Source organism: Sabethes cyaneus, chromosome 3 (genome assembly GCF_943734655.1).
Source record: "Sabethes cyaneus chromosome 3, idSabCyanKW18_F2, whole genome shotgun sequence".
NCBI classification, from domain to species: domain Eukaryota; kingdom Metazoa; phylum Arthropoda; class Insecta; order Diptera; family Culicidae; genus Sabethes; species Sabethes cyaneus.
The window spans coordinates 50,627,812-50,655,328 of NC_071355.1; the positions used below are offsets into that span (position 1 = coordinate 50,627,812).

Below are 27,517 nucleotides of genomic sequence, written 5' to 3' on the forward strand. Positions count from 1 at the left end.
CATGTTTTAGTCGTCTTTGTATCGTATTTTCATGTTATTTACGTCTTATTTTTGTCGTCTTCCCTCGTTTTCTCGTCAACTTCTAAATCGTCTTTTATGGTTTTTTGTCATCTTTTCCTTATCTTTTCTGGCGTCGTTTTGGCAACAACGTTTTTTTGTTGTGTCGTCCTTTCTTGTGTTGTGTTGTGTCGTCCTTTCTATTGTCGCCGTTTGCCGTCTTTTTGACGGTTTCTAACGGGTGGCAACTAAAATTTTGGATTTTTTTTTCAAGCTGTCAAAAAAAAGACAAAGATACATGAAGAAGATTTGATTTAGCGAAATGAAAGATACATTATGCATTGTTAAAAAAAAATTAGTGTACATTTGAAAACGGTCCGTAATCGGCTGTTCAACGAAGCTTCCGTTTGATGTCCGAACAGGAGCGTTGTACAGCCGTCATGTCAACTTTGCGAATACTTCTCTTGATTCTACCAATCAACTGTCTGCAATTTGGGGCTCTCCAGTTAATTTTGTACACCAAGGAACTCAGTATCCCGAAGAAATCTTCGATTGGGCACACTGAGACAGATTTATTGGGTCGTAGTTTTTGGGTACGAATGGGATCGAATGGGTATTCAGGAACGGATGTGTTTTTATGGCGTTATGCGATGATGCTCTATCCGGCAAAAACACATATTGTCCATCCGCATGATGTTTTCGTAGAAACGGGATCAAAATTTTCTTCAAATATTCGTCTGGTGCACATCTATTGATAGCCAAACCAGAGGGCTTGTTGTTGAAGAAACGTGAAAGTGAACGATGTTCTTCTGCGTCCATAATTTTGGCTGGTCTTGCACTACCTTAGTACCTTGCTTGCGAATAGTTGTCGGGGATCTTAGAACATGGTAGACAATCGAAGCCGCAACATCTTCGCTTTTTAAATGTTGTACCGTATACTTTTTGTCGAGATTTCTGTGGCAGTTCGTAGAAGTGTACAACGCGCTCCCGACATGCTTCTTGTTTCGACTCCATTTTTAGCAAAACTGGGTGAGCATAAACAAAACAGAAAATATTGACAAAAAGAGGAGCGAGAGAGTATTCTCATTTCTCTCTGAGCTCGTTTGTTGTTGAGTATAGGGGCCGCGAAAAAATTCCAACATTTTAGTTGCCACCCGTTAAACTTGTTTTTTGTAGTTTTCTGTAGTATTTTTTAATATTTTGTTGCTGTTTTGGCGTCTTTACGTCACGTGTTTTCGTCATTTTTTATTGCATTTTTGTCGTCTTTACGCCGTCTCTTCGTTGTCTTTTTTCGTATTTTATTTAGTGTTAGTTTGCACTGTCTTTTTATTGTGTTTTGAAGAAAACAATGTTTACGAATTTGTACCAATATATAATAAGAAAAATACAAATACCTAGCATGAAAATTATATTGAATTTTTCCTAAACTATCAACCTAACCCAATATATTTGTGGTCTATATATTGAAATTTTCCAGTTCGTCCAAATAATCATTTGGGTTTGATTGTCTTTTCTAGCCCGGCTTGATAAGTTGTCAGTAAAGCAAAGCTTTGAGCTGTCTGTCTAAAACTTGACACTTCTTTATCGACAGACTTCGCAGCCAGCTGTTGGAGTACAGGACAACTATGGAGCTAGTCATTGGTCCTATTGACTCTACCTACCAAGTACTGCCTAGCCGAGATTCAAACAGACGACTGGCTTGTTACACCAGCATTGATACCTCGGAGCTAACTGGACAAATGTTGACACTATTTAAGGTGAAATTAGTCGTCATCGATCCTGCCAATTTCAAAAGCAGATTTTTTGTATGAAACAAAAATACTGTTCATGAAAATACATTTGCTGTCTTCAGATTGACAAGAAGAATGCAGTATTTACATGCTCATAAACAGAATCCCGCTTTTGGGCCCAAAACCCGCTTCAAAAATTGGGCTCTCCGACGAAAAGTTAATGACTGCTAGCAGTGGACAAGAAAATACTGAGATTTGATAGCTTCCGTTTATTAGTGCGCTTCAAAGCTAGAATTAATAATTGATATCTTTAAGAGATTGCATAAATTAGGATTGCATAACACTCACAATTCAGTGTTTCCTGCACTACTTGAGGTATCCACGTACCAACGAAGTTTGTGTTTGTGTGTTGAAGTTTGATCGGATGAAAGGATGGAACAGTTAGCGACGAAACTGGGAACACTGCAAATGATGACGAGCCGAGTGTTCATGAAAGGTGCGAGCAAAGTTATATCACAAACTATACAGACAACACGCGAACGATTTTTCCAGGTACCAGAAGGGACGTGAGAAAGTCACTCACGGTCCCTTCACAAGCACTCATTTGTCTCACTGTTGAATGTTCATCAACAGGCTATATAGCAACGAAAAACAAACGACTTTGGTAACCATGCAAAACAAAAACAAATTGTATAAGAACTGCAAATTTCGGCCATCTCTTGATCTTGTTCACAACGCTCAAGCCGGCAATTTCTCGATTTCGTTTCTATTAGAACAACGGCTTATCACGTTGGTCAGCAACAGAGGCTATAGCAGGATGTTCTTCGCGCAGCAGTATCCAGTGTTTTGGGTGGCAGTTCCAATCCTCGCTGACCATTGAAACGCAAATCTGCCTCAATAATTCCCGCCCAGTTAGGAGCGCATGGCTAAGATACAGTCTGAGATATTCTAGCAAACGCTTGGCGATGCTACCAGTCCTAAAATATGTTTGAAAGGTATCTGCAAACAATTCAACCAACGATTAAAATTGATTAAATTATAACTTCTTGCAATGGATATTCTTGGAAAACTCCATGCCACTACCTAGTGTTGCATTATCAAAACCATTCAAAACAATCAAAACCATTAAAACAATTTTCCGCAGATGAAGCTGTATACTTCCATTACACATCGGTATTCACGCAGCGTTACATTCTTTATAGCAAGATGGATCAGTGGAACTAGTTCCTCGTACATCTGGGCAGTTTTGTCGTAGGGCGAATGATTAGCCCCTCGCAGTATTCCAGGGGCACACTGAGGACTGCCCATCGATGTTAAATCGTCTCAAGTGTACTAGGAATTTATTAAATAATAAATCCCCAAAGGCATTTATAAATCCCTTTGTTAAACTGAAATCGTTTTATTCCCATGTTTTGGAGCGTAAGCAAAAGTTTCCACAGCGGCCAAATTATTTTAAACATATTAGAATATGAACTCAACATTATAATTTAACACTATGGACAAACCGTTTTCTTTAATCTATAAATACTGCCAGGATTTCGAACAGAAGGACCCTCATAACGAATACAAATACACGGGCATTGTGCCACTATTGAAATCTTTTATTATTCATACTTTTTCAAATACTTTTTCTAATCTTTGTAATTAACATGATGTTTCATTTTTCATTTGTGTTGGGGTCCGCAAACACATTCGCTCTATTCTGCACAGCGATCGGACTTGTTCCGATCAGAAATTTCACTGCATGGCATGATTTTCGATTGGATCGGGCTCCACTGGGCCAGCTTTTCTGGTCCCATTTTAATAAGCTCCGCTCCGATGCCATCTTTTCCAGCTGACTTGTTATTCTTTAGCTGCATGATGGCCTCCTTAACTTCGCCTATCGTTGGGGCTGGCACCTCTTCCCCGTTTGTTGCACCGTCGAATTCGCTTTCCCCGTCGCCATGGTTCTCCGCCTGGGTGCCATTCAGATGTTCGTCGAATGCTGCTTCCACCTATCGGTCACCTCACGATCGTCCGTCAGAATACTGCCAGTCTTATTCCGACACATTTCGACTCGCGGCACAAAGCCTTTGCGGGATCCATTCAGTTTCTGGTAGAACTTTCGCGTTTTCTGAGAACGATGCAGCCGCTCCAACTCTGCATATTCCTGCTCTTCCAGGTAACGCTTTTTCTACCTGTTTTGATTTGGTTTCGCAGCATCTTCTTCTGTTTGTGTCTTTCCACGTTCTGTCGTGTGACACTGCGCATTTTGGCCGCCCGCGCAGCGTTCTCCTCATCCATCCTACATTCATCGTCAAACCAATCGTTCCGCTGATTCCGGGCCACATGCCCGATGGAGCTCTCCATCGCTCTCCAGCAGCAAACGAACGTGCCTTTTTAATATTATTATTCTATAGTTGCCGTTATCTAATTTTAGTACCTGTAACTGTACTTTTCCAGCGGATTAATTATTTCCGGGCGAATCCATTTGTTTCGATAGAAGTTCGGCTCCCTTGGTTTGTTTTTAAGAATTGACGTCAATGCGGTTGTTACAGCAAAAGCTCTAGGCTGAGACTGGCCGCCGGAAGCCGGATGACAGTTTTCCGTGTTAATGGGATTAACAGTCAGCTGTGGAGATAGCGAACAGTAGGACATCACAGTCGAAACCATAACGAATGGATTATTGAAGATAGATAGTTTCAGAGTGACAACTACTTCTCCTGGTGCTAGTGGACAATTTAATGTATATTACCGTCTGAAATAAAGTATTGTCACTGCAAAACTGGCTGTCTTCAATAATCCACTGCTCTGGATTGCTAATAAATTTATCAGAAAATTTAACAAATCAGGCAAAAAGTACAAATCCGGATTCATATGTCGGAAAACCGGCCTTTTTGGCGGATTGATCGGCCACTGGCTTTGCAAGTGAAAAACCGGTCGGGCCGGCCGAAAACTGGCCACTTGGCAACCCTAAGTGGATTGGGTTACTTCGGGTTTTTAGACAGACTTGTTTTGACCGTTGATAGCTCTTATACGACTGAATGACAATCAGGTAATTAAGCTCTAAAAAGTAGATTAACAATGCCAGCGATTAGAATTGGATCAGGCAGGAATATCGTAAAATTTTCAAATTCAATTATTGGTCTAATTTATATTTTTATTCAACGAATCATCAACGGATGGCAGATTGAAATTATTGTTTTTGTCGACCTTTCAATAAATTCTAGTAGAATACAGATTATAGATACATAAGCTATTGTCGGCATTGAGCGAGCAACGTCAACCCAACACCTAATCAAAACATCATTCTCGTTACGTCTATTAAGTCCTTCATGGAGTTGACGACAGTTGTTTTTCGGATCGAACGCGAGTCCTGCATCCGAATCGCTCATTCTGTTCCTCGTATCTTCGCATATCTGAATTGATTTGCTAGTATTTCGCACACAGGCTATACGGGATGTCGAAAACAAATATAGTTGATCATACATGAGCGAAACTAGAGCGATGGCCGCTGCTAGGACGCTAATCAGCAACCGCCTGTTGTTAAAGAAGTTATGCTTCTTTACGCTAGTCCGATTCATCAAAGCCTTTCTGACAGAAATACTCGCTCAGTCTTCACTGGCTAGAATACGAATAATAACCAGTTACTTTTTTCTAAAAAATATCGTATGTAAAATATTTACAGACGAAATTATTATTATAATCACTATCTCGCCGTTCTGTAAATAATATTTTCACAAATGAGCTCACAGATAACAAATATGAATAATTGGGTTGCTAAGATTGCTGTGCGACTGAGTTTTCCAAAACTCCTGCAGAGTAAATGCAATAGATAGTGTTTGAGAGCCACATGAATACGTGAGATCATGAGATAAGCAAGGGACGAAATTCACTCACGACAAATGAAACTGGTCCCTGAGATTTCATGCTTTTTGTTCCACGCGTGGTGTCTGTATAGTTTGTGGTTATATGGTAAGAATTAAGGCTTAAACAATAATATTACAATAAACATAAAAACTAATAATGTATGCGTTAAAAACTAATATTTAAATATTTAATTTCCCTGTAATAACTGTCCGAATTTTTTATTGTTCAACCTTTTGAAGAGAGGCCACCACTAAGTAAATTGAAAATTCAAATTGTCAGTACCTAGGCATCAGTGCTCAGCAATCAACTTTCAGTAATTAATTTTACCATTCAACGATCAACAGCATATAGTTAGCAAATACACCAAACAAACATAAACACGCTTCGAGTTGAAAAGGATCCCAAAGTTTAGATTCCGCACACGACCCCCCCAGACTGACAATGGGTGTTACGGATGATGAAGATGATGATGCCTCTCAACGCTGATGACGACGACGACGACTTCTTCCACTTGACCTCAAGGGTGACTTGAGCACACGATTAACCGGGAAACTTTATTGAAAATTACCACTCACAGCACGACCCATGTCTGGTCTCCTGCTACTTCCGGGCGATAACGAGTTGGGATTTTATTTTTATTTATTTACCTATTTTTTTTTTACTTTCTGGGTTGCGTTTGCTCTTTCCGTTTGGCATTTGGTATCTTTTTTCCGCGCTCACTGAGTCGGCAAAAAATAGATAAAAATCTGTCAAGGGTTCTGAAAGCGACAGTCAGCAAACGAAATTACTTCTGAAGGTTTACTGCGTGCAGTGTGTAGCGTCGGAAGACAACATCTCGGGAGTTGTGAGATCCACTTCATGAACGTCACGCTTACTTGCCACCGAGCACGACCTTTTGATGAAGTTGGATGAAAATAAAAGAACTAATAACAGGCTCTTTTGTCGTCTTGATTTATCAGTGTATTTGGATTCCTTTAATGTTGGGTATAATTTCGAAATATTGTTGATAAAAATAGGATGTAGGATGATTGACAGTGCGGAAGCTGTCAAGCTTGACTTTGTAAGACGTCATTCTCGATAGTACTACCTATACTTTGATTATACTGACCGGTTTCCGATGCCTTGAAGAAGTGGCTTGAAACCGTTAATTTTCTCGCATTCAAACTGTTTTCGTGATACAATGTTATTCGAATGCCCTGAATTCGGGTCCACCCAGCATGACACACTAAAAATCACGGCTTTTGTTATGTATCTTGGTTGAATACATGACGGAGCATATATTCTTCCCATTGTTCGTTGATCTCCACCGTCCAGGTTTCCGTCCTGCATATGTTTTCAAGGTGGTAAAAGGCGAACTGCTAGCTCTTCTTTATCTTTCCTATATCCCCTGAAGGAAAGGAAAGCAACAAAAACGCGATACTTTCTTACTAACTCATTCCAATATATGAAATACATTTTCCTCGTAACAGCGGCTGCGGAACGGGGGTATGGGTCAGGAATTGGGCCAAAGCTTGTGAGAAACGAGCCATCACAACTTTGAATGGGGCGGTAAATGTACCATGCATGGGCTAGCGATGCGATGAGAAGCGCCCGAGCGAGAGATCCTAAATCTACTCAACCCACAAAGGAACGCTCTCGTTCGTCATCTTATCATCTTGTGTATGGGCAACAACTTTCGGCTGGCAGTCGCTTTGAAATGAATACAAATCCCTGCGGCAATTGTCAACGCGTAAATGTTTCTTTTAGCAGCGTTTCATCGTGCTGACAGCTGTCAGAAACCACAGACGCAGAATCTTTACCTGGAGCAGTATTTGCGCTTCTACATTATAGCCGAAATGGACCCTGCTCGTGACAGGCTCTCACTGAGGGTGGCTTTGTTCCGTTCGATTGCCGATCGGACCCAGGCTACCAGGCAGCTAGCGTTAGAATGGAGCCAGAAGCAGTGAACGATGTTTAGCCAACTGGTTACAGAAATTAATAATACCAATATAGATAAACGACCCTACGCTACTTTTCGTTCGCTACCATTCGATGTTTCGATTTGTTACAGAAAACAAAGAAAGGAGGGAAAATTTGTTAGCAATCGTTTATTTTCCATTGGTTTTGAAGCTATGAGCTGGGTAGGAGGGTGAATTTGTTCGAGGGCTTTACGTCAAAAAGGAAAATTGAAATAGACCAAGGCGATGCTTTCTCGTTATGGATGGTTGTATCAGATTAGCTACATTTCGAATCATTCTTAGAATTTATCACAACACGTAAAATATACTTGGGTATAATAAGCAAATAGTAAAAACTTTAGAAATACGATTCAAATTTAATTAAAAACCCTCGACACTGGCTGTTCTCCAAAATAGTTTCGATTGAGTAGCAAACAACTTTCTCCAACTATCGCACGGCATTCCTGCAGCCTAGCCTATGTACATAGTGAAGCAGCGTTAAAAGCATTACGACTTTCGCGATAAAATCATTCCAGCTCTCGGGCACAAGGAAGGATGGATCGGTATGCAGAACTGCGTTGCAGGCATGCAACGAGATATCGATTTCCTTTCCATTCATCTTAATCACGTTTCTATCGTTTTTAATTTAGCACTGGCATGTCAATAATACTTTATCCCTCTGACGTGGCGAGTGTCTGCTCGCAGCTACTGCCCAGCGCGCTGGCTGTTCTCTTCGTTGTAGGTCCGACCGGGCCAGGCAAATTTCAGGAATGCTCTCTTGCCGCAGGATAGAATTCCCTTTTCCGTTCGCCTGCGTGTAAATTACTGCTATGAATAACCTTGTAGGGCAGTTCGAAAGTTCTGGTACTGGAGTGAACTGATGATGATGATGATGATGGATAGTGAAGTGAAAGGTGGAGTCAGTTACCGGGTATTAATTCGCACGAATATTTATTTCAAAGCAGCGCTTGTGGAATATACAGCGACCTAAAATAAGTTAAGGTGCCCAGAGGCGCATTGCAAAAGCAATTTGCACTACAATTCGTAACAGTAATGTTTCTTGTAAACGAAGCAATTAGAGATCAACTGTGATATAGCTTCATGTAATTTCTATAATCGATGAAAATTTTTCAAAGGATTTACAACTATTCGAACAAAAAATTTAAAATTGAATGCTTAAATTTTAATTTTGAGTGTGTTTCGCGTAAAGCATATCCATAACATTTATCATAAATTAGTCCAATTTAAGGATTTCTCCCTTTGCTTTAATTACCAGTCGCAATCGTTGTTAAAAAGCATTACAGCTGGCATGCACGATATTCAGAGGCATTTCATCCCAAATCTTCTCCAAACGTTGCTCGCAGGTATCCACTGTTAGTCCTTTGGTGCTCCCCAGTTTGCCTAGCATGTAACCTGAGGTATAAAAGTCGAGTGGTTTCGAATCAGGCGCAGAGATAGGCCAACGAAGAAATAAAATCCGGAAAATTGTTCTCACACCACACCTGTGTAGCTTTCGCCTGGTGAGACGGTGCAGAATTATGCTGTAAGCAGTATGGTGCATTATTGTAGAGTTTTTTGACGATAGGAAGCAAATGGTTCTTCAAAACATCAATGATGAATATTCAGTGTTGAATTTCACACCAGCTTCAATAGCAGCAATGAAACCTTCAAAATTTTGGAGAAACATCCCCATACCATCACTCTGGAAACTCTAGAACTTTTGAACAGCCAGTTTGTCCCGAGGAGTATCCCGATCATTCTGTTGGTTGTGATGATCCTGTAGCAGAAACATTTTTTCGTTCGAGAACAGAATTCACAATCACTGTGCCGCTTGAGCAGCTGCCATCATCTTTCCACTCTTGCAACTTCTCCTTTTCAGTCAAACCGTGCACCCATAATTGACATGGTTGACTGCGAAATTTTCAGTTCCTTCTTACCATCTTACGTCCAGATTGATCTGGTTTCTTTCGAATTCACTCTCTTACTCGTTTGGTGGCTTCCGGTGTCCTTACAGAGCGTTTACGGTCAAGTTCCAAGAGCCGGTTTCCTTGCATGTTGCATCGCTTGCTGGCACGAACGATGAATCTTTCGTTTCTTCCGAGTGGCTTCAACTTGCTAAAAATGTCACACGGTCGAAAATTTTTCAAAAGCAGACTTATCACAAGTTGCCTTTTTCGTCCATGATTACAACGCCTCTTAAACGAATGAAAATACAAAACGAACTTTCAAGCTGTGTTGACATTTGAATATATTCTAAACTCTACACAAAAAAATATGCAGACATATCTATGATTGACCAATTTTTAATTACGTTCACGTCCAAAAACACTGACTGTTATTACTAGTCACCCTGCAGTATCGTTCTTTACTGTGTAAATGGGAGCCTTCTGCTATGCTCAGTCTTGAATTTTGTAGTCTTCATTTAGGGTCAAAGCCACGAATAATTTTTCTTATTCAAATGTTTATAGCCAACCTAACGCAATTATACGCCAGTCATGGGGTCATATGTCTGCAATGCAATCTTCTGGTTGTGTTTTGACTTTCGTATTTGGATCATTTGATTAAAGAATAAAATAATTAAAAGGATCTAAATAAAAAGGTAAAAAAATACTCCGTTAGACTGGCTATTACATTCCCAAGTAACAATTTGGGTTTTATTGCGCTCTTATGATGGCATTTAAGACTAAAATTGGTCTTGAATGCTGCAATACGAGTACTATAAAACTCACATTGTTGCTTGGGATTGCCATTGTTCGATTATGCCTATAAGCTGCACTCCCGTATCCTGTTCTGTAGACTGAGATCGTTAGTGGAGCCCTTCGTAGGTGAGTACCAAGCTGGTTTTCGTGAGGGACGTTCCACGATGGATCAGATGTTCACCCTGTTTCTGTTACTAGAAAAGTTTCGGGAGTACAACTTACAGACTCATCATTTGTTTGTGGACTTTAAGGCGACGTACGATTCAGTCAAATTAAATGAGCTGTGGTTTTCTGACATGGTTTTTTAAATCTGATCTGAATGCGACGCTGGATGGTTCAAAATCATGCGTCAGAATAGCGGGTGAGACCTCAGCCGCTTTTGGGACGTTGGATAGACTTAAGCAATGCACTCTCTAGCCTGCCGTTCAGTATTGTCTTGGAAGGTGCAATATGAAAGACAATCAGGGAAGGGAACGGGACATCACGAAATCTCACATGCATCTTGGTTTTGCGGATTAGTTTGAAGAGGCCTGTAGGTCTTTTAAACGGGCAGTAGCGAGATTGGGACTTACCATTAACACCACTAAAACATGGTTGCTGACAGGGTGCGCAGGGGCTATATGGGCTGGTGCCGAGGTGGAGCTAGATGGGAAACGATATGAAGTAGTGGAGGAATTCATATACCTTGGTAAGCTCGTGACATGTAACAACGATATAAGCCACGAAGTAAACCGACAAATTGTAGCTACGAATCGGGTTAATGTCGACAACCGCATGCTGCTAAACCCCAACAAGTGTAAAGTCATCACATTTTCTAGAAAGTTGAGGCCGTTCGCTTTTGACTACAGGCTGTCAAATACGCCATTACGTTGGGAAAACTGCGTCAAGGATCTGGGGATACTGCTCGACTCTAAACTTACTTTCAAACAGCACATCGCGTTCATCGTGGACAAAGCCTGATGCATGAACTTTGGGTTCATTATGCGCATCGGCAAGAATTTCAACGAACTTTACTGCTTGAAAGTTCTCTATTGCGCATTAGTCCGCTCCAATCTTGAATATTGTGCTCCAGTTTGGAGTCCCTACTATTGAAATGGAGTTAGCCGAATCGAGTCAGTGCAGTGAAGATTCATTCGTTTTGCTCTTCGGAGACTTCCGTGGAATAACTTTTTCGGCGGCCATCTTGAATTTGGTCGCCATATCGGGTTTTATCAAAAAATGGCTGTTTTCACCATGAGTCCCCAAACCGATTTTCAGTTTAAGACTATCATCAGAAAGCTGAGAAAAAATGCTATAAGGAACATTTATCAAATTACATGTGTAGTGGCATTGAATAAACGAAACAATTAATTATCTGTAATAAGGTTTACAACGCTCATATAATGGAATATCTTGCTACAGAAAATTAATTGCTTTATTTAGTTAATGCCATTGCACACCTAACCTGATGAATGTTTTTCATTACATTTTTTCTCAGCTTTCCGATGGTGGTCTTGAAATTAAAATCGGTTGGGGGGATCATGACGAAAATGGCGATTTTTTGATAAAATCCAATATGGCGACCAAATCCAAGATGGCCGCCAAAAAATTTTACTTCATTTGAAAGCCATGTTCTTCTTCTTTACAGAAACGGGCCATTTGTTAGTTGTTTCATGGCAAATTTATGAAATATCACATGACATAAATCTCAAGGTTTGCTCAAAATTCAACTTTTTTGAAACTGTTAGGCTGTCGTTCCTAACGGGGAACGAGGGATCCACTATTTCGAGGTATCAAAAGTGTAATTCTTATTTTTTAACCATTTTCAACCAATTAAGCGCAAAATTTCCAATATTTGAAGACCTCGTGTCAGCAGTGGCCCCGTTTCAGCGAGAATTACTCATCTACTGTGTTACCTGACTCATAACGAACCCCTATTTCCGAAATTCTAAAATCTCTCATGCTCTTATTTTTGGAGTAAACTTGTAATTTCTTATGTTATATAGTTGATATTTTTATGCTCTATTCGAATTTATGATCAATTAAACGAAAAACCACAAAGTTTGTGAGTTACGAGACCCTCCCCGTATATAACGTATATACGTTATGAGTTAGGTAACACAGTAGGCTTTGATTTGCTTTGCATTTGCACAAAACTGGCGCTCTACAGAACACCAAACCTCCCGGTGGCCGTTTACGGACATTAATTATGGATGCTAAAGGATGCTGATCGACAAATGCTTGGGGTTTTTGAGTGTAAAATTTTGCCAGTCAATGCAGGCCGCGATGCGCTGGGCATGTGGCTAGAATGCCCAATGAATGAGCAGCTAAAATTGTTTTCAACCGAGAACCAAGAAGAGGCTGTACACTTCGGAGCATACCTCACACCCCCTGAATGTGCGCTGTCAAGAACGTTGCACGTTCAGCTAGTGTTGGAGGGTATTAGAGAACGGCAAACCAAAACCGACAGTAGTGGAGCACAACAATTTGTTCGGCGTAAGATCGATAACGGACAGTCACACAGTAGTACGGATAACGAAGTACGTTGATATTTGTGACGAAACTGTTTGAGTCTGTAAAGTTTCTTTGTTTTTTAAGAGCTTTCTACTAGTATAGGAAAATTATGGCTCAAGGGGATAATACCATACACAGCAAAAATTACTTCTTCGTTTCAAGTTTAACAGCTTCAATGGGTAAAAAATATTTATAGATAATGTTGTTTTGAGAAACTTCACCTAAGACTAAAAGTAGCTACCCTAAGGGAAAAAAGTTACGGAGCGCAACTTGCGAGTACCCCCTTAATATTAATTTTATTCAAATAGCTCTTTTATTTCAACTACCATAACTATGAGAGGCTGTGTAAAGTTGTAGACAGTATTAAGTTAATATTTTTGCAGAATATATGAAAACTCTACAGTAAACGGTTTTCAATTTATTTAGGTTTTTTGCGGTTTTAGAGCAAACTTTAGCCTTGCTTTGCCAATGCTACGAATTTGATTTGTTCAATAAAGATTGACTGTAGTTTTTGGAGCGTCTTAGAAGAATACGAAACCTTAAATTAAAGAAAAGAAGAAAACTTTTTCCAAATTAAATTCTACTATTTATATTTATTCCCGACAGATACGTATTTCGTAGGTTTTCTTCTTCTCTTCAATTTCAGGTCAATAAAGATTGTCATTCGTTAGTCAACCATCAAGCAAGATATACTGGTTCAGTCACTCCGAACTACCGTTGGTAGCCGAACAATTGGCGAGCTAAATCCGGCCGGCAGCGGCAGTGAGAAAATCATTGAATCCCTGGCCAGCGGTATTCAAAATTTCCAGTATGATATGGACACCGGAGTTTTCTTCGACGGCTGGTATCGATATGCGAAATACGAGGACGTTTTCACGAAGGACAGCAAAACCCTAAATGATTCCACCCGAGTGAGATTGCTTCCACGCAAGCTACATACGATTCACGAGAAGTACGTAAATACCATCCTTCCCAAGTACCCTTGGGACTACACTCTGGACGAGAAATTAAAAAAATTGTTCGGACGCCAGAAGTCCGTTTTCCATTACTGTTAACAGTGTCTGCATTACTCCAAAAACGATACGGATGGCTTCACATCTTATGCCGCCATGGTGAACAAACACTGTGAAGCGTATCAACTGCAACTCACTTCGGATCAATTTAAAGCCCTCCGTTTCGTCTGTAGACTCCAATCGCCATGAGACTCGGATATCCGAGCCAGATTAATTCCGATGCCGGTAGCCAATAAAAACATAGGTAAAGTAACTCTGGTAAAGATAGGTAACACAGGTAAAGAAACTTGTGGAAGAATGTGATCGCTTAGCGAACCTCAAGCAGGACGCTCTGATGATGGAGAGCAAAGAAGTACGTCAGAAGGAGAACCAAAAAATTCCCAAAATACCCTTTTAGAAGTGCAGTGATCAGCACTATGTCTGTGAGAGTCCGTTAACAAGCAAGCCCAGCCCATCGAAGCAGTCGAAGCCTAAAGTGAACAAGATGAGAAGCCTTTTCACGGTTTACAATGTTGGAAGCAAGCCCCTACTAACAAAGTTATTCTAAAGTTGTTATGACAACTGTTATATGACTAATTCTGGTTATAAATAAGTCGCCGCAACTAGAAGTCCTAAAATTGTGTTACTCGGGGCGAAAGTTCATTCCGGTTGAGCTTAACCGGTGTAGCAGTCAAACATGACTCGGTGTCCGACATGACCATCATTTCGAACGAAACGTGGATTCTCATCGAACAACCAGTCATTCAACCGACGATAGAGTCTGTGACTATAAGACACAAGACCACCATCGGTGACGTCACTAAAACTGGTCGTTTTGGGAATCGAAACTATGGATCTTTTCGATCTATGGTGGGTACCGATTAGCAGCCTGATCAACGTCAACCCCTACTAGCACAGTTGTTACAAATCAGTTGTGACAACCGATTTATGACTTAATTCAGTCATAAATAAGTCTTTGCAACCATAAGTGTGAATAGTGTGCTGCTTTGGAAGCCATCCAACAAACGCAAGATCAGTCCATCAGCCCTTTTAGGTACCAGTTCCTGAAAGGCAGCTTCGGAGTAAGATGCTGTCCTAACAAGCCAGTCGTTGTATGCCGTTGCTGCCATAGAGTCAATAGGATCGTTACACTAGCCCAGTTATTGTCCTGTACTCTAAAAGCTGACTGCGAAGTCTGTCGATAAAGAAGGGTCAAGTTTTCAACAGGATGTCCATACCCATGGCTTGGCTTTTTCACTACAACCCATCAAAGAAGATCACCGTCGCAGCAAATGCATCAAGGTATGGTCACTGACGAACTGACATGACACATAAAAGAAAATCCTTCAAAAACCATCGTCCTACACATTTTGCTTGTACATTAGCGCTCTCTGTTATACATGTTGCGGCGTAGCTTGCATTTGCATGGTTTTATACTGAAGGTTTTTTACATTTGTAGGGTTTTATATTGTAGGTTTTTTACATTTGTACGGTTTTATACTGGAAAATCGAAGCAACACTCGAGCGCCGCGGTGTGGCCATGTTGCAAAACATGCTTTTTTGAAAAGTAAGTGGTTTTTGAATGGACGATGGAATTTACGCGAGTGTCTCATCTGTTTGTCTGTGGTATGGTCTTGGCGCTGTCATCATGCACCGTTTCCCAACCGGTGGGGTAAAGGCAAACGCTCACTGACGCTTGCGGAAATGCACTACAAACAAATAGAAAAGGAAGTATTGACCCTGATATTCGATGTGACCCACTCTAACAAGATCTTGTATGGATGGCATTTTCTCCTGCAAACCGATCACCAATCACTGCTCAAGAAGGGTTTCGGATCAAAGAAAGGTATTTCAGATTACACACCAAACCGCTTGGAGTAGTGTTCTTCCATGGTTTCACATAAACCAAGCATCGTGAATGATGAACAAGCAACAACTTTGAAGATTTTTCGCGAAATAGAACATGGCTTTTGCGAATTTTGCGAGTTTTTACCATCGTAGAAAGTTTTGTGAACAGTTTTTCCAGATAATGTATTTTTCTTCAAATGCTTTTTCAATTAAAAATGTTTGTTCTACGATGCTTGGTTCAAGAGTTAGAAATTTTTGAAATAAACAATGTCCGCGAAAACCGGAAGATTGTCCTTATACATAGTTTATACATAGACCTCGAATTTTTAACGTAGGGATACGTCTTACGGCAAGTTTTGAGATAGGGTGTCATTCCAAAAAATCGAAAAATGCGAGCGTCACGAAAAATGATAGGTTTTGAGCGCTAATAGCTCAGCGGTTTTCCGATCGATTTTCAATATTCTTACACCAATCGATTGGAAAATCTTCTAAGAATTGGCCCAAATGAAGAAAAGTATGGATTCTTGATGTTGAACTATTGAAAAATTGAAAATAATGAACCCATGTTTTACCAGAATTCTCGCTTCGTGATTGGTTGTCGGAAATGACGTCATCAAAGTGGAAATGCGTTTTCACACTTCGCCTTATAATTCAGTCAATTTTCAATAGATTTCAAAGAAAATATTAAAATATAGAAAACTATTGATTTTCAATGCGCGTCATTGGAATATTGAATTATTTTTATTTTTTGCCTTCCCACGTCAGTGCTTCCCTAGCACGGATGACAGAAATATATACGAAATAAGCTATGGGTTAAGCTTCCTGATGATTGTATTTAATTTACGCTCTATAGAATCCGATAGAAAATTGTTGAGCTTCAGCTGTTGCTCCTTCCCCGGATAAGGCAATGAAGACATCCAAATTCACCAAGCGAGACGCCAACAAACCGAAGAATCCATCGACTCATCCGCCAGTGAACGATATGGTTTTGGTTGCTACGCCTTTTACTGCAGATCGTCAGTCGGTCAGCGGCTTTCGTTGGTGTCGCACCAATGCCTGATTCTATAATCAATTCGCGTTGTAACCAAACCTTGATATAAGACCACAGAGTATAGACGGCTTAGTGGTGTAATTGGTTAAACAACACGCTCAACTAGAGATTGGGAGCTGTGAGTTCGACTCTCACCTTCGCTAAGTCTATATTTTTGGCCTTATATCAAGAATTTTCAGATTGCCTGAATCTACATTTCTCGCATTAAGCATTTATTCTTCCCCAACAGAAAAAGTAAAAAGCCGACTGCTATACGTCGTTAGAAAAAAGAAAAGAGAATCAGTACATACTATTTATTTTGTATTAGAAACAGCTAGTTAACCATTCTGTAGAATTCGGGAGCCTTGTTTAATTCCTCTTATGACCTTCAATAGTTCAATTATTATCGTCAATGCGAGGTTTTATACTTCCAATTTGTATCGTCTCATGGATAGGATTATTCATTATTGATTAGTATGGCCGCCACTAGGCTGAATTTAGGCTATTGAACTCCAGACAAGAAAACTGATCGGTAGCACAATCTCTACTTGTTTTTTGAGAAATTTCACTACGAAAAGACAATAGGGTTCGGATGTTTTTCTTTCTTTCTTGCAGTCTCTCTCCTAGAATTAGATTAATAATAAATATCCTGACAACCTATTTATTGCATTACACACCGCCTGGCACGTGCTTATCACAACCTTTAGCGGAACATAGTCTTCCTACATCACTGTCAGGACAGCGTCTGCCCGTGACAGGTAACACGAACTTTTGTGTGAATGTGTACGCACCGAATATGTTCCATCAGCGCAGCGTTCAGGTTGACACAAAAGCGTTCCCTTTCGGGTGCAGACAAGCGGAAAACGACACTTGCCACATTGCACGGACTTGTTCCAATGTTCCCCGGTAGATTATATGTCGAATTGGTCTGGTTCTTTTTTTCTTTTTCTTCGATATGATTTCAGAGAATTTCTGTTAATGAAAGAACGAGTAAAATGGGTTGGACTTTAATCAAGAATAACGTAGCAAGCTGCTGGAACGAAAAAAATAATAATTCTGTGGGAAAGAAAAATTGTCCGAAACTTTTTGCCGAGTGGAGCCAACCGCTAGTTAATCAAAGCCGAAATTCCTGGCAACAGATTGTGTCCGGTGAGATTCAACTCGTTCGCCGTTTGCCGGCACGCGCGGAATTGCGGTGAAACAATTTATTCAACAAAGTCTGACCTATTTGCAACAGTAGCCTTTCATCCGACAGTTTCACGTGTATACATAGAGAAACAACTCGCTGCAAAGCTCTAAACAACGGAAGAAAGCCAGTAAAAATGTGTCCACGAAAACTCGGGAAAACAATTCCAACCGAGATGGAATAGTAGTAGATCGCTGGTATGCGAATTGCGAACATGGCATGGCAGCAGTAAACAGCGAAAAACAAGGTGAAAAAAGGGAAAAGCTCCTGGAAAGAGCAGCTCAGGCGCGCGCATTTTTCCGTCCCGAAGGAGGAAAACTTTTAATAATAAATATGCGCTTCGGGCGTAGAAATACTTTGCTCGTTTTGTTCTGTTATTGCTGCCGCTGTTGCTTTTGCTTTTGCTGTTACTGTTCCAGATGCAAAGCGCATTCTTTGCACAAGTTTTACCTTCCCCTCCACATCACCGTGCGCCGACCGTGGGGAAGCCAGAGCTCTGCATATGACGACACGACTCTCTTCCACTTTCTTCGAGCACCGGAAAGTGAGGGATGTTTTTATTCGCAAATATGATTCAGGTGTACTCGTTTGGAATGTGTATGCAAATCACAAGGCGGCACTGTTGAATAGACCGGGATCTCTCGACAACTAAACTATCACCGTTTCACCGACCGACGACCGACGTAGAACGTAACAACTGCAGTGTTGCCTCCTGATCCGGCGGATGCAATTTGTGCACGGGTGAAATGATCGTGTGAGGCGAACGAAAAATGTTCCACACGAAATTCAATTTTCTTTGTAATTTTTCCTAGCTGCAGCGTCGGCACGTTGTGTGAGTAATGCGAAGTGAAACAAAAGTAAATAATGAAATAGATCCAATGTTGCTGGGTGTTTGGTTTTGAATGGCTATTTATTTAGTTTCCATTTAGTTGTGAAAAAGCAAACAATTCCTGATAATTTCGAATCTGGTCAATGCAACCTCACGGAACGATAAAACAATTATCAACAAACAATAACGGTTAGGTCAATCGAAATATTTACACTCCATGACATCACATAAGATAAAACACTCAACTCCACACAGATTGGGGTCACCCATTTAAGAAATTTACGTTCCAAGTGCTTCGAGTGTGCCACGCAACCCACAGTAGGTATATTTGTGCTGCACGCAAAAACACCACCGAAAGGAGTCAGCAGCTGCCAGGAGAGTGCCAGAGCGGCAAACAACTTCGAATCAGCTGGGAATAAAAGTTTTCCCATCATCAACTTGTCGTCCACTTGCACATCACGACGCCGATTTTCTATCTCTGGAGGAAATTGAGACGACCTCCGGTGCCAGCTGCCAGGATTTGCCTTCACAAACCAGGGGTAGACAAACCCTTTGCCCTTGCCCAGCAGCCAGCGGGTGCATCCCCGCGAGAGTCGCGCCCATCTATCGTGAGACGACAGATCCATCCATCCGATATTGTGACGCCAGCGCTGGTGAAACAACTGACGGCGGCGGCGAAGGCGGCGCACAGTGGGACAATTCTAAAAATAGTGAGACATAAGGAATAACATCGAAACCTTAAAGCATAGCATAATAGTACCTTCAGAAAAGTTTCTCCATTCAAAAAGCGCTTTCTAGTTGGGGAAAAATATTTGAACATTAGGGTGTCCCTAAGCAGATACAAAAAATATTTTCTCTATTTCAAGTCAGAAATGATTACGATCCACAGAAGATTTATAGATAAACTAATTTTAAGAAACTTTGTTGAATACTGAAGGTTTCTATCTCTTACATGAAAAAAGTTATAGAGCCAAACTCTTAGGGACACCCTTAAAAACAGTTTTTTTCGATGTAGCTCTTGAATTACGCTTTGTATACATTTCAAATGTACTAAGAAATTGGTAATCTGATTAAATTTCACATTTTTGTCGAAGATAGTAAAGCTCTATCTTGTTTCCTTTAGAAGCCATCACTGGTTTTTATATTTTTTCACGTAATCTTTGAAGGAGTGTATCTCGGGGGAGAGCAGCTATGAGCAGCTAATCTCACTTGTTTTTTGTGAATCAATTTATGCTATATCCCACCATGTACAACTTAGGGTGGAACACTGTGGAACATCTGAAAAAACTTATCACGAAGGCAACCGTTTTTAAAACCTTCACTAAGCCAATAAAAAATTAAGACATTGTAGTTTAATAGGACTTTATTTAAATTGATGAATTCTGGCTTTAGTTTTCATAAGGTCGCATAATCAACCCTTTTGCTTGGATTATGCGACCTTTTGAAAACTGAAGCCAGAATTGTGTGTTGTTGTTTAGTGTAGTAGTGAATTGAGTGTTGTTGTTTAGCATAGTAATTTTGCTTCGGTTAAGCCCGAAACACAATGCATACGGATTTTACTACGTTGCGGCAATTTGGCAGTTTTTACATGGGTTTTCTGTCAAATTTCCGCAACGTAGTAAAATCCGTATGCATTGTGTCTGGGGCTTTAGTCAATTCTCCAAACGGTTTCCTGGGTCAACAGAATTTTTCTGAATTTGGGGTATTCATGGCTAGGCATGCTTCTGGGAAAACTTTCTCTGATAGCCAAATAATGTTTTGCTTGCGGAAACGGACAACATCTCGTTGGCTTTTCTCCCATCTCTTTTGAAGCTTGTAGCAAAACATTGATACCTGTCTTTCCATCCTGCACGTGAAATGCGCTTTCTCCTCAAGCTTATTTTTTATGTAATCAACGCAGTGATTCTTCTTGCTATCTGCTCCTGACTTGCATTTTTCTATCCACACTTCGAATAAAGCCGATAGTCGCAAGTTATACATATTCATCTCACTATTTGACGCGATAAAACAAGTATAACTAAAGTATTGACAGGTTTTGTATCGGGTTACTAAGTTACCGTTACAAAATTAGTTGATTTGATTCAGAGAACATGCGAAAGCGGTACAAAACTATGGTTTTCATAGTTTCAGGCTTTAAAAACGGTTGCCTTCGTGATAAGTTTTTTCAGATGTTCCACAGTGTTCCACCCTAAGTTGTATATGGTGGGATACAGCATAAATTGATTCACAAAAAACAAGTGAGATTAGCTGCTCATAGCTGCTCTCCCCCGAGATATACCCCTTCAAAGATTACGTAAAAAAAATATAAAAACCAGTGATGGCTTCTAAAGGAAACAAGATAGAGCTCTACTATCTTCGACAAAAATGTGCAATTCAATTAGATTACCAATTTCTTAGTACATTTGAAATGCATACGAAGCGTAATTCAAGAGCTACATCGAAAAAACTGTTTTTAAGGGTGTCCCTAAGAGTTTGGCTCTATAACTTTTATCATGTAAGAGATAGAAACCTTCAGTATTCAACAAAGTTTCTTAAAATTAGTTTATCTATAAATCTTCTGTGGATCGTAATCATTTCTGACTTGAAATAGAGAAAATATTTTTTGTATCTGCTTAGGGACACCCTAATGTTCAAATATTTTTCCCCAACTAGAAAGCGCTTTTTGAATGGAGAAAACCTTCAGTATTCAACAAAGTTTCTTAAAATTAGTTTATCTATAAATCTTCTGTGGATCGTAATCATTTCTGACTTGAAATAGAGAAAATATTTTTTGTATCTGCTTAAGGACACCCTAATGTTCAAATATTTTTCCCCCACTAGAAAGCGCTTTTTGAATGGAGAAACTTTTCTGAAGGTACTATTATGCTATGCTTTAAGGTTTCGATGTTATTCCTTATGTCTCACTATTTTTAGAATTGTCCCACTGTGCGGCGGCGGCGGCAACGGTGGTTCCGAGACAAAACGACAAAACGGACGATGGGAAACCGTATAGGAAAACTTTTCTCTTTAATAGCTCTAAAACAGATTGATTGATGAGCCAAGGAGGGGGTCCTAGCGGTAGGGGTTTTGGGAGTTTTGGTCGTCGCCCGAACAAGTCGTTCCTGCGCTTCTATGTAGGACAATATGAGGGCAGCAAATTGAGTTTACAAGGACGTAAAACTGTGCAACGTAACCCCATTTCCGGTTTTCTATAATTGTGAAAAAATGTTGACTGCTGTAATTTTCTTTGTACCTACCGAAACGACAGTTTACGATAGATTACAGTTTCGAAGGATAAAGTTTTTGGGAGTAATGTTTTACGACGTACAAAACCAAACCAATCACATTAAAATACTTTACAAAAAGAATATTTCTTGAACGTTACTCCTTTTTAGTTCTCTTCTGTTTACTCACATGAGAGGAGCAAAAATCCCATCCAATAATTTAATGGCACTCGATGCGTTGCATCGATCAACCACCAAAGGTTGAGTAATTAATTCGTTCTCAACCACTACGGAAACGTTTTCCGGTACAAGATTTAATTAAACTCGAACGGTTCGAGGTTTTGCAAAGCTCAGCTAGCATCCCGGATAGCGCCACCCCGGGGCACTATGGGCCAGAAATTGAAATTTCGGGACAAAAATATTTGCGGTTAAACGGCGTGTCTCAGCTCAATGTAGTCTTCGGCAACTTTTTGAATGAAAAAATGATGCATCTTTTGAAGAGGTCGTCCAATATTTACGTGTTACTTTAACAACAATTTAAGTAATAACTTTTTGAGTAAATTTTTTTTCACCATTTTGGTTTCAGAATATTAAAGATATACCAATTTCAAGTATTTTTTCTGAAGATATCAAACTTCTACCTTTTACCCATTTTCAGCAATAGACCTTTGTTTATAAACGACCCCTCCAATCGCATTTCTTCTTGTAACATGTTTATTTCAACAGACAGCTCAATGTGATGTTCTAGACCAGCGGTTCCCAAATGGGGGTTCGCGAACCCCCAGGGGTTCGCCAAAACTTTAGTTCGCTGCAGAGTAGTATAGGGAAATCCGCCAGGGGGTACGCGAAGCGAAAAAAGGTTGGGAACCGCTGTTCTAGACAACATTTTGCACATTAAAGAGGAATATTTTTGCTGAAGACTGTTTCGTTTTTACTGCATTAATTAATAAGATATAACCATTTTTACGCTAAAAACCGTTTGAAGAAAAATGTGTATTTTTTCAAGGGTGGTGTCTTCGGAGAAGTAAAATAATAAAATAAAGCGCATCTTCCTGCACTATTAGGGTGACCATGAATTCACCTATTAGGGTGATACAAACTTTTGTTTTCTTAAATAATTTAAAAAAAACGTTTTTTTTCTCCAAAAGTTGCAGAAAATACTAAAATAAGCAACTTTGCTGAATAAAGTAAATATCTATCTCTTACCGGTTACGAAATATAATGATGTGTTAAAAAAGAACATTTGAAAATCAATTACACTCAATAACTTTGCACACGATTATTTTATTGCTTACGAATGTTCTACAAAGTTATTTAGTATGCTGAAATACATATTTCCTGTGAAGATTGTTTGACGCTAGGGCGCATATTTATTAAGTTATAAAATGTATGAAAAAAAATCCGTACTATTCCCAGGTATTCCCAGCCATGGTATTCCCAGGTATTCTCTGAAATACACATTTGGGCAGATAGCTTTAATAATTCCCTACAAATTGGTATGCAAACTAATTGCAGATACTTGCAGATGGCTAAGATATTCGGATTTTTCATCAGACAGTTTTTAACCTAAAATCAGTTATATCTTATTAATTAATGCATATAAAGCAAAACAGTCTTCAGCAAATATATTCCTCTTTTATGTGCAAAATATTTTCTAGAACATGGCATTGAGCTGTCTGTTGAAATAAACATGTTACAAGAAGAAATGTGATTTGAGGAGTCGTTTATAAACAAAGGTCTATTGCTGAAAATGGGTAAAAGGTAGAAGTTTCATATCTTCAGAAAAATTACTTGAAATTGGTTTATCTTTAATATTTTGAAACCAAAAAGGTGAAAAAAAGTTTACTCTGAAAGTTATTACTTAAATTGTTGTTTAAGTGACGCTTAAATATTGGATGACCCTTTCAAAATATGCATCAATTTTTTATTCAAAAAGTTGCCGAAGACCACATTGAGCTGAGACATGCTGTTTAACCACAAATATTTTTGTCCCGAAATTTTAATTTCTGGCCCATAGTGCGGGGATGCGAAGGTCCGAAATTGGAGTCTGCCCGCAAATTAACTACTTTTGGGTTTCTGTTTGATTATATCGCTGCTCGTGCCTCTATGATTGTGTTGACTTACCTGAGCATGCCTGCGGTGGCAGCGGAAAAATCAACGTGGTGGAGCTTTTCCGCCGGGCCACAGCACATCCAAGCGATTGCGGCTTAAAGCTGCGCAGTTGCTGCATAAAATCCGAGCACTCCATCAGGGCGACGTCCGCGAAGTGTAGATCGCACAAGATTTGATTCTGGCGAGGAAAGTGAAATGGTAATTAGACGAAGGTGAACACGAAATACGATTTAAAATAAAATTTTCTTGCATTTTAGTTAGATTTTATATCAGTTTAGATTTTGCCACTCAATTTCCTAGACATGAATGTTATAACAATCATGGTAAAGTGTGCATAATAAAATAAAATAAATGAATGAACACAATTTCCTTAACTTTTATGTCCCTAGGAATATTACGAGTATCACTAGAAAGTACCCAGACATCACGGATTACGATTTGGTTGAAAAGCAATTGGCGCCAACCACAGTGCACTACAGTACGTGACATTCATCTTCGGGTAGGTATTACAGCACTTACTATGCCATCAAATAACGGAAACAAATAAAACGAAGTGACCACAATACGCTTCCGCAAGCTGGATGACCAGCAGTTAACCAAATTCAACGAGTCTGTGGAATTTACGTGACGGGCAATTTTAGTTATATGCCAGTGACAAACAACTTACACGATCCTGACAAATGTTGGTTTATTATCCTTTTAAGCACTAGTCCCCACTTAATTGGGTAGGTGAGAGCTCTGGTAAAATGACTGTATAAAATCGTACACGTGACCCATTAAGTACAACAGTTGCGTAACGTTAGCTTAAAAGTTACACCCATTTAGAAAAAAATATAAATTTAGTTTTCAAATGGAATTCAAAAGTATTTGGCCACACTACCGTTCAAAATAGTATATTTTTTGATTCTTTGAGCAATTTTCTGTGAAAATGTGAAAATAGTTTTTTCTAACCTTGTATTTTCGGAGATATAAGAGACTGTAAGGTGAAATTAGTGGTCATTGTTTCCGCAAATTTCAAAAGCAAAACATTTCTATAAACAGAACCGTGCTTTTGGGCCAAAAACTGTTTCCAAAATTGGCTCTCCGACGAAAAGTTTATAACTGCTAATTTTTCGTTATCATTCATTTATAGAGCTAATTCTCAAAAGGACGTAAGTAGCAACAAGAGGTTTCTCTTGGTGTCTCCATTCTTCCGCTTACTACGCCGATGAAAATCACTTAAGAGACAATTTGAAATTAATTAAATCGAAATTGTGATTAAATTAGACTTATAATCGAATATGCAAAGTGACAGAAAAGAAGGAAAACCGATGAATAAACGAGGAAAACGAGAAAGAACATGAGAGCAAACTGGACCAAAAACGATAAAAAATGGAACAAAAAGAAAAAGTAGGCTAAACCAAGACAAACAGAAAAGCGGAAAATACGGGAGCAGGGAAATTGAGAAACGAGAACAGAAAAAATAAGAAATAGAGAGAAAAAATATGAAAATGGAAGACAAACGGAATAAAACGGAAAACAGAACGACGGAAATGAAGGAAAATCAGGATATAATAAGAAGAGAAACGGAAGAGACGAAAACAAAAAATAGAAAAGTGGTTAACGTAACCACAAATAGAACAAATAGAACACAAAAAACCTGATTTAATCCACCTAGTGGTGAAAGGAACCTTTGTTATACGGTCTTACTTGCTATTAGATAGAAATCGACAAGTCCTCGGAAAATAAATCATCTATTGGTTAAGATTGCGTGGTGCGTTTGTTTAAATAAAATTTTTGGAAACTGAATAAGTTTACAAACTTTGAACGAAATAGAAGTACTGTAAAACGGGGAAACATTGATCAGTTCAGGAAAGTTGGCAGTAGTGGTTTATTTCACTTATTTATGCGAATGATCCATTTGATCAATGTTACCCCGGTGATCAATGTTAGCCCGTTTTACGGCACTTATAAATTTTGATAGTACCTTTTCTTATGAAATTGCTGAGTAAGTTGTTACTAATGTGGGTAAATGCAAGTAAAAGTAAGTTGTAAGAAGAAATAATATTCTTTAACATATACATTGCGTAGTAAAGGTCTAGTTTATGAGTTTTTGAACTATACATAATTTCCTGTCATGCCATTCTATCTGATTCACAATAATAAAGTTTTCTTGAATAAATTTCATCAATTTCTATTAACCTTCGGTTACTCACGCTGTTGTCTTTTATACAACACGTGTAGGTTTTTGAACGCCATAGTGTTATAAAGTTACAAATCGTTGTTTATCTAACGTATATTTTTCAATAAACTTGTTATGAGAAAAATGTCATAATTATTCAATGCATTAGTACGTTAAATTGTTGGGAAAATAGTTCAGCATAAATCGACATTACAGAAACGAAGCTAGCAGCATTAAGGTGTACCGCAATTGGCCCCAACTGAAATTTTCTCTCGTTTCTTCATATGGAAAAATGGTGTCTGTATGCAGCAAATGTAAAATGTATAAAATGTATCCATCTGTTGGTAGTCGAGTAATTCGGGGTCAAAATCAGAGTATCTTTTATGATCAAAGTTCAAAGTAGAGGGATACTATGTTCAGCAAAGTTGTGTATTTTTACTGTTTGCACAGCTTTGTAATACACAAAAAAGTCATATAACAATTACAAAAAGAGCTAAAATAGATAAACTGATTTTACAAATGCATATACCATAAATAAAATTTCTCTAACTTCGCTGAAGAGATAGAAGATTACTGTCTTCAGCAAAATTTCTTGTAATGATATGCTCTAAAACTTTGCAGAGCATATCAATGTGTTATATTGAAACTGAAGAAAAATAATTTTTTTATATCACTTTTAGGGGGATTAATCAAAATTTAAATTCTATCGGACGATAGAGCATTCAATTTCAAGAAACTCTCCCAAAGGTTTGATAAACTTTAAACCAAGTTTTCCTAGTCAAAAGTCTAATACGCACGTTTTCTTTGGTTTGGGCTATTGTGCGCGCGAGTAACCGTGTTACAAAAGTTGGCGCGAGTGTTAATATCTTTTGACCGGTAAAACCAATTCTTATGAAATTTTGTATATATATTCGTAGTGTCAAAACCTCTCGTTTGATATAAAAATAATTGAAATTAGGTAAATTATCTTGGTTAAAATCATTATAAATAATTGTTAATTTTGGTGTGGTGTATACGATTGCTCATAACTTTCAAATTAAACGTCCAATCAAAAAACCATTCAATAGTGATCTATCCGGCTATATTACCTGCCAAATGAAACTAATAGCGCATAAATCGATTTGGCTATCTCTGAGAAACAGGCGATCATTTGAACCTTGTCAAAACTGGTTTTTTAAGGCTAACTTTTAAACCACTTGTTTGTTTTCAATAAAACTTGGCATAATGTTTAGCAATAGTAAGATCTTTCATTTGGTGCGAAGATCGTTGAAATTGATTGTGTGGTTCCGGAGAAAATCGTGTCACGTAGTTTTCACATTCTTGCTTATAACTTTTAAACGAAAAGTCGGACCACGAAACAGATAGCACAGCAATGTTCTCCACTATAATACCTTTCAAACAAAAGTAATAGCAGACAAATCGGTTCAGCCATCTCCGAGAAATAGGCGATA

At 39.0% G+C, this 27,517-nt stretch overlaps 1 protein-coding gene across 1 annotated transcript in view; it reads right to left on the minus strand.

Moving 5' to 3' along the window:
• LOC128741879 (uncharacterized) overlaps positions 1-27,517 on the minus strand; it is a 99,679-nt gene that overhangs the window by 56,313 nt on the left and 15,849 nt on the right. The window contains exon 2 of the mRNA XM_053837982.1: positions 23,918-24,083. Within this exon, the coding sequence (XP_053693957.1) occupies positions 23,918-24,041 (124 nt within the window). The 5' untranslated portion in view covers positions 24,042-24,083. The remainder of the gene's footprint in view (positions 1-23,917; positions 24,084-27,517) is intronic.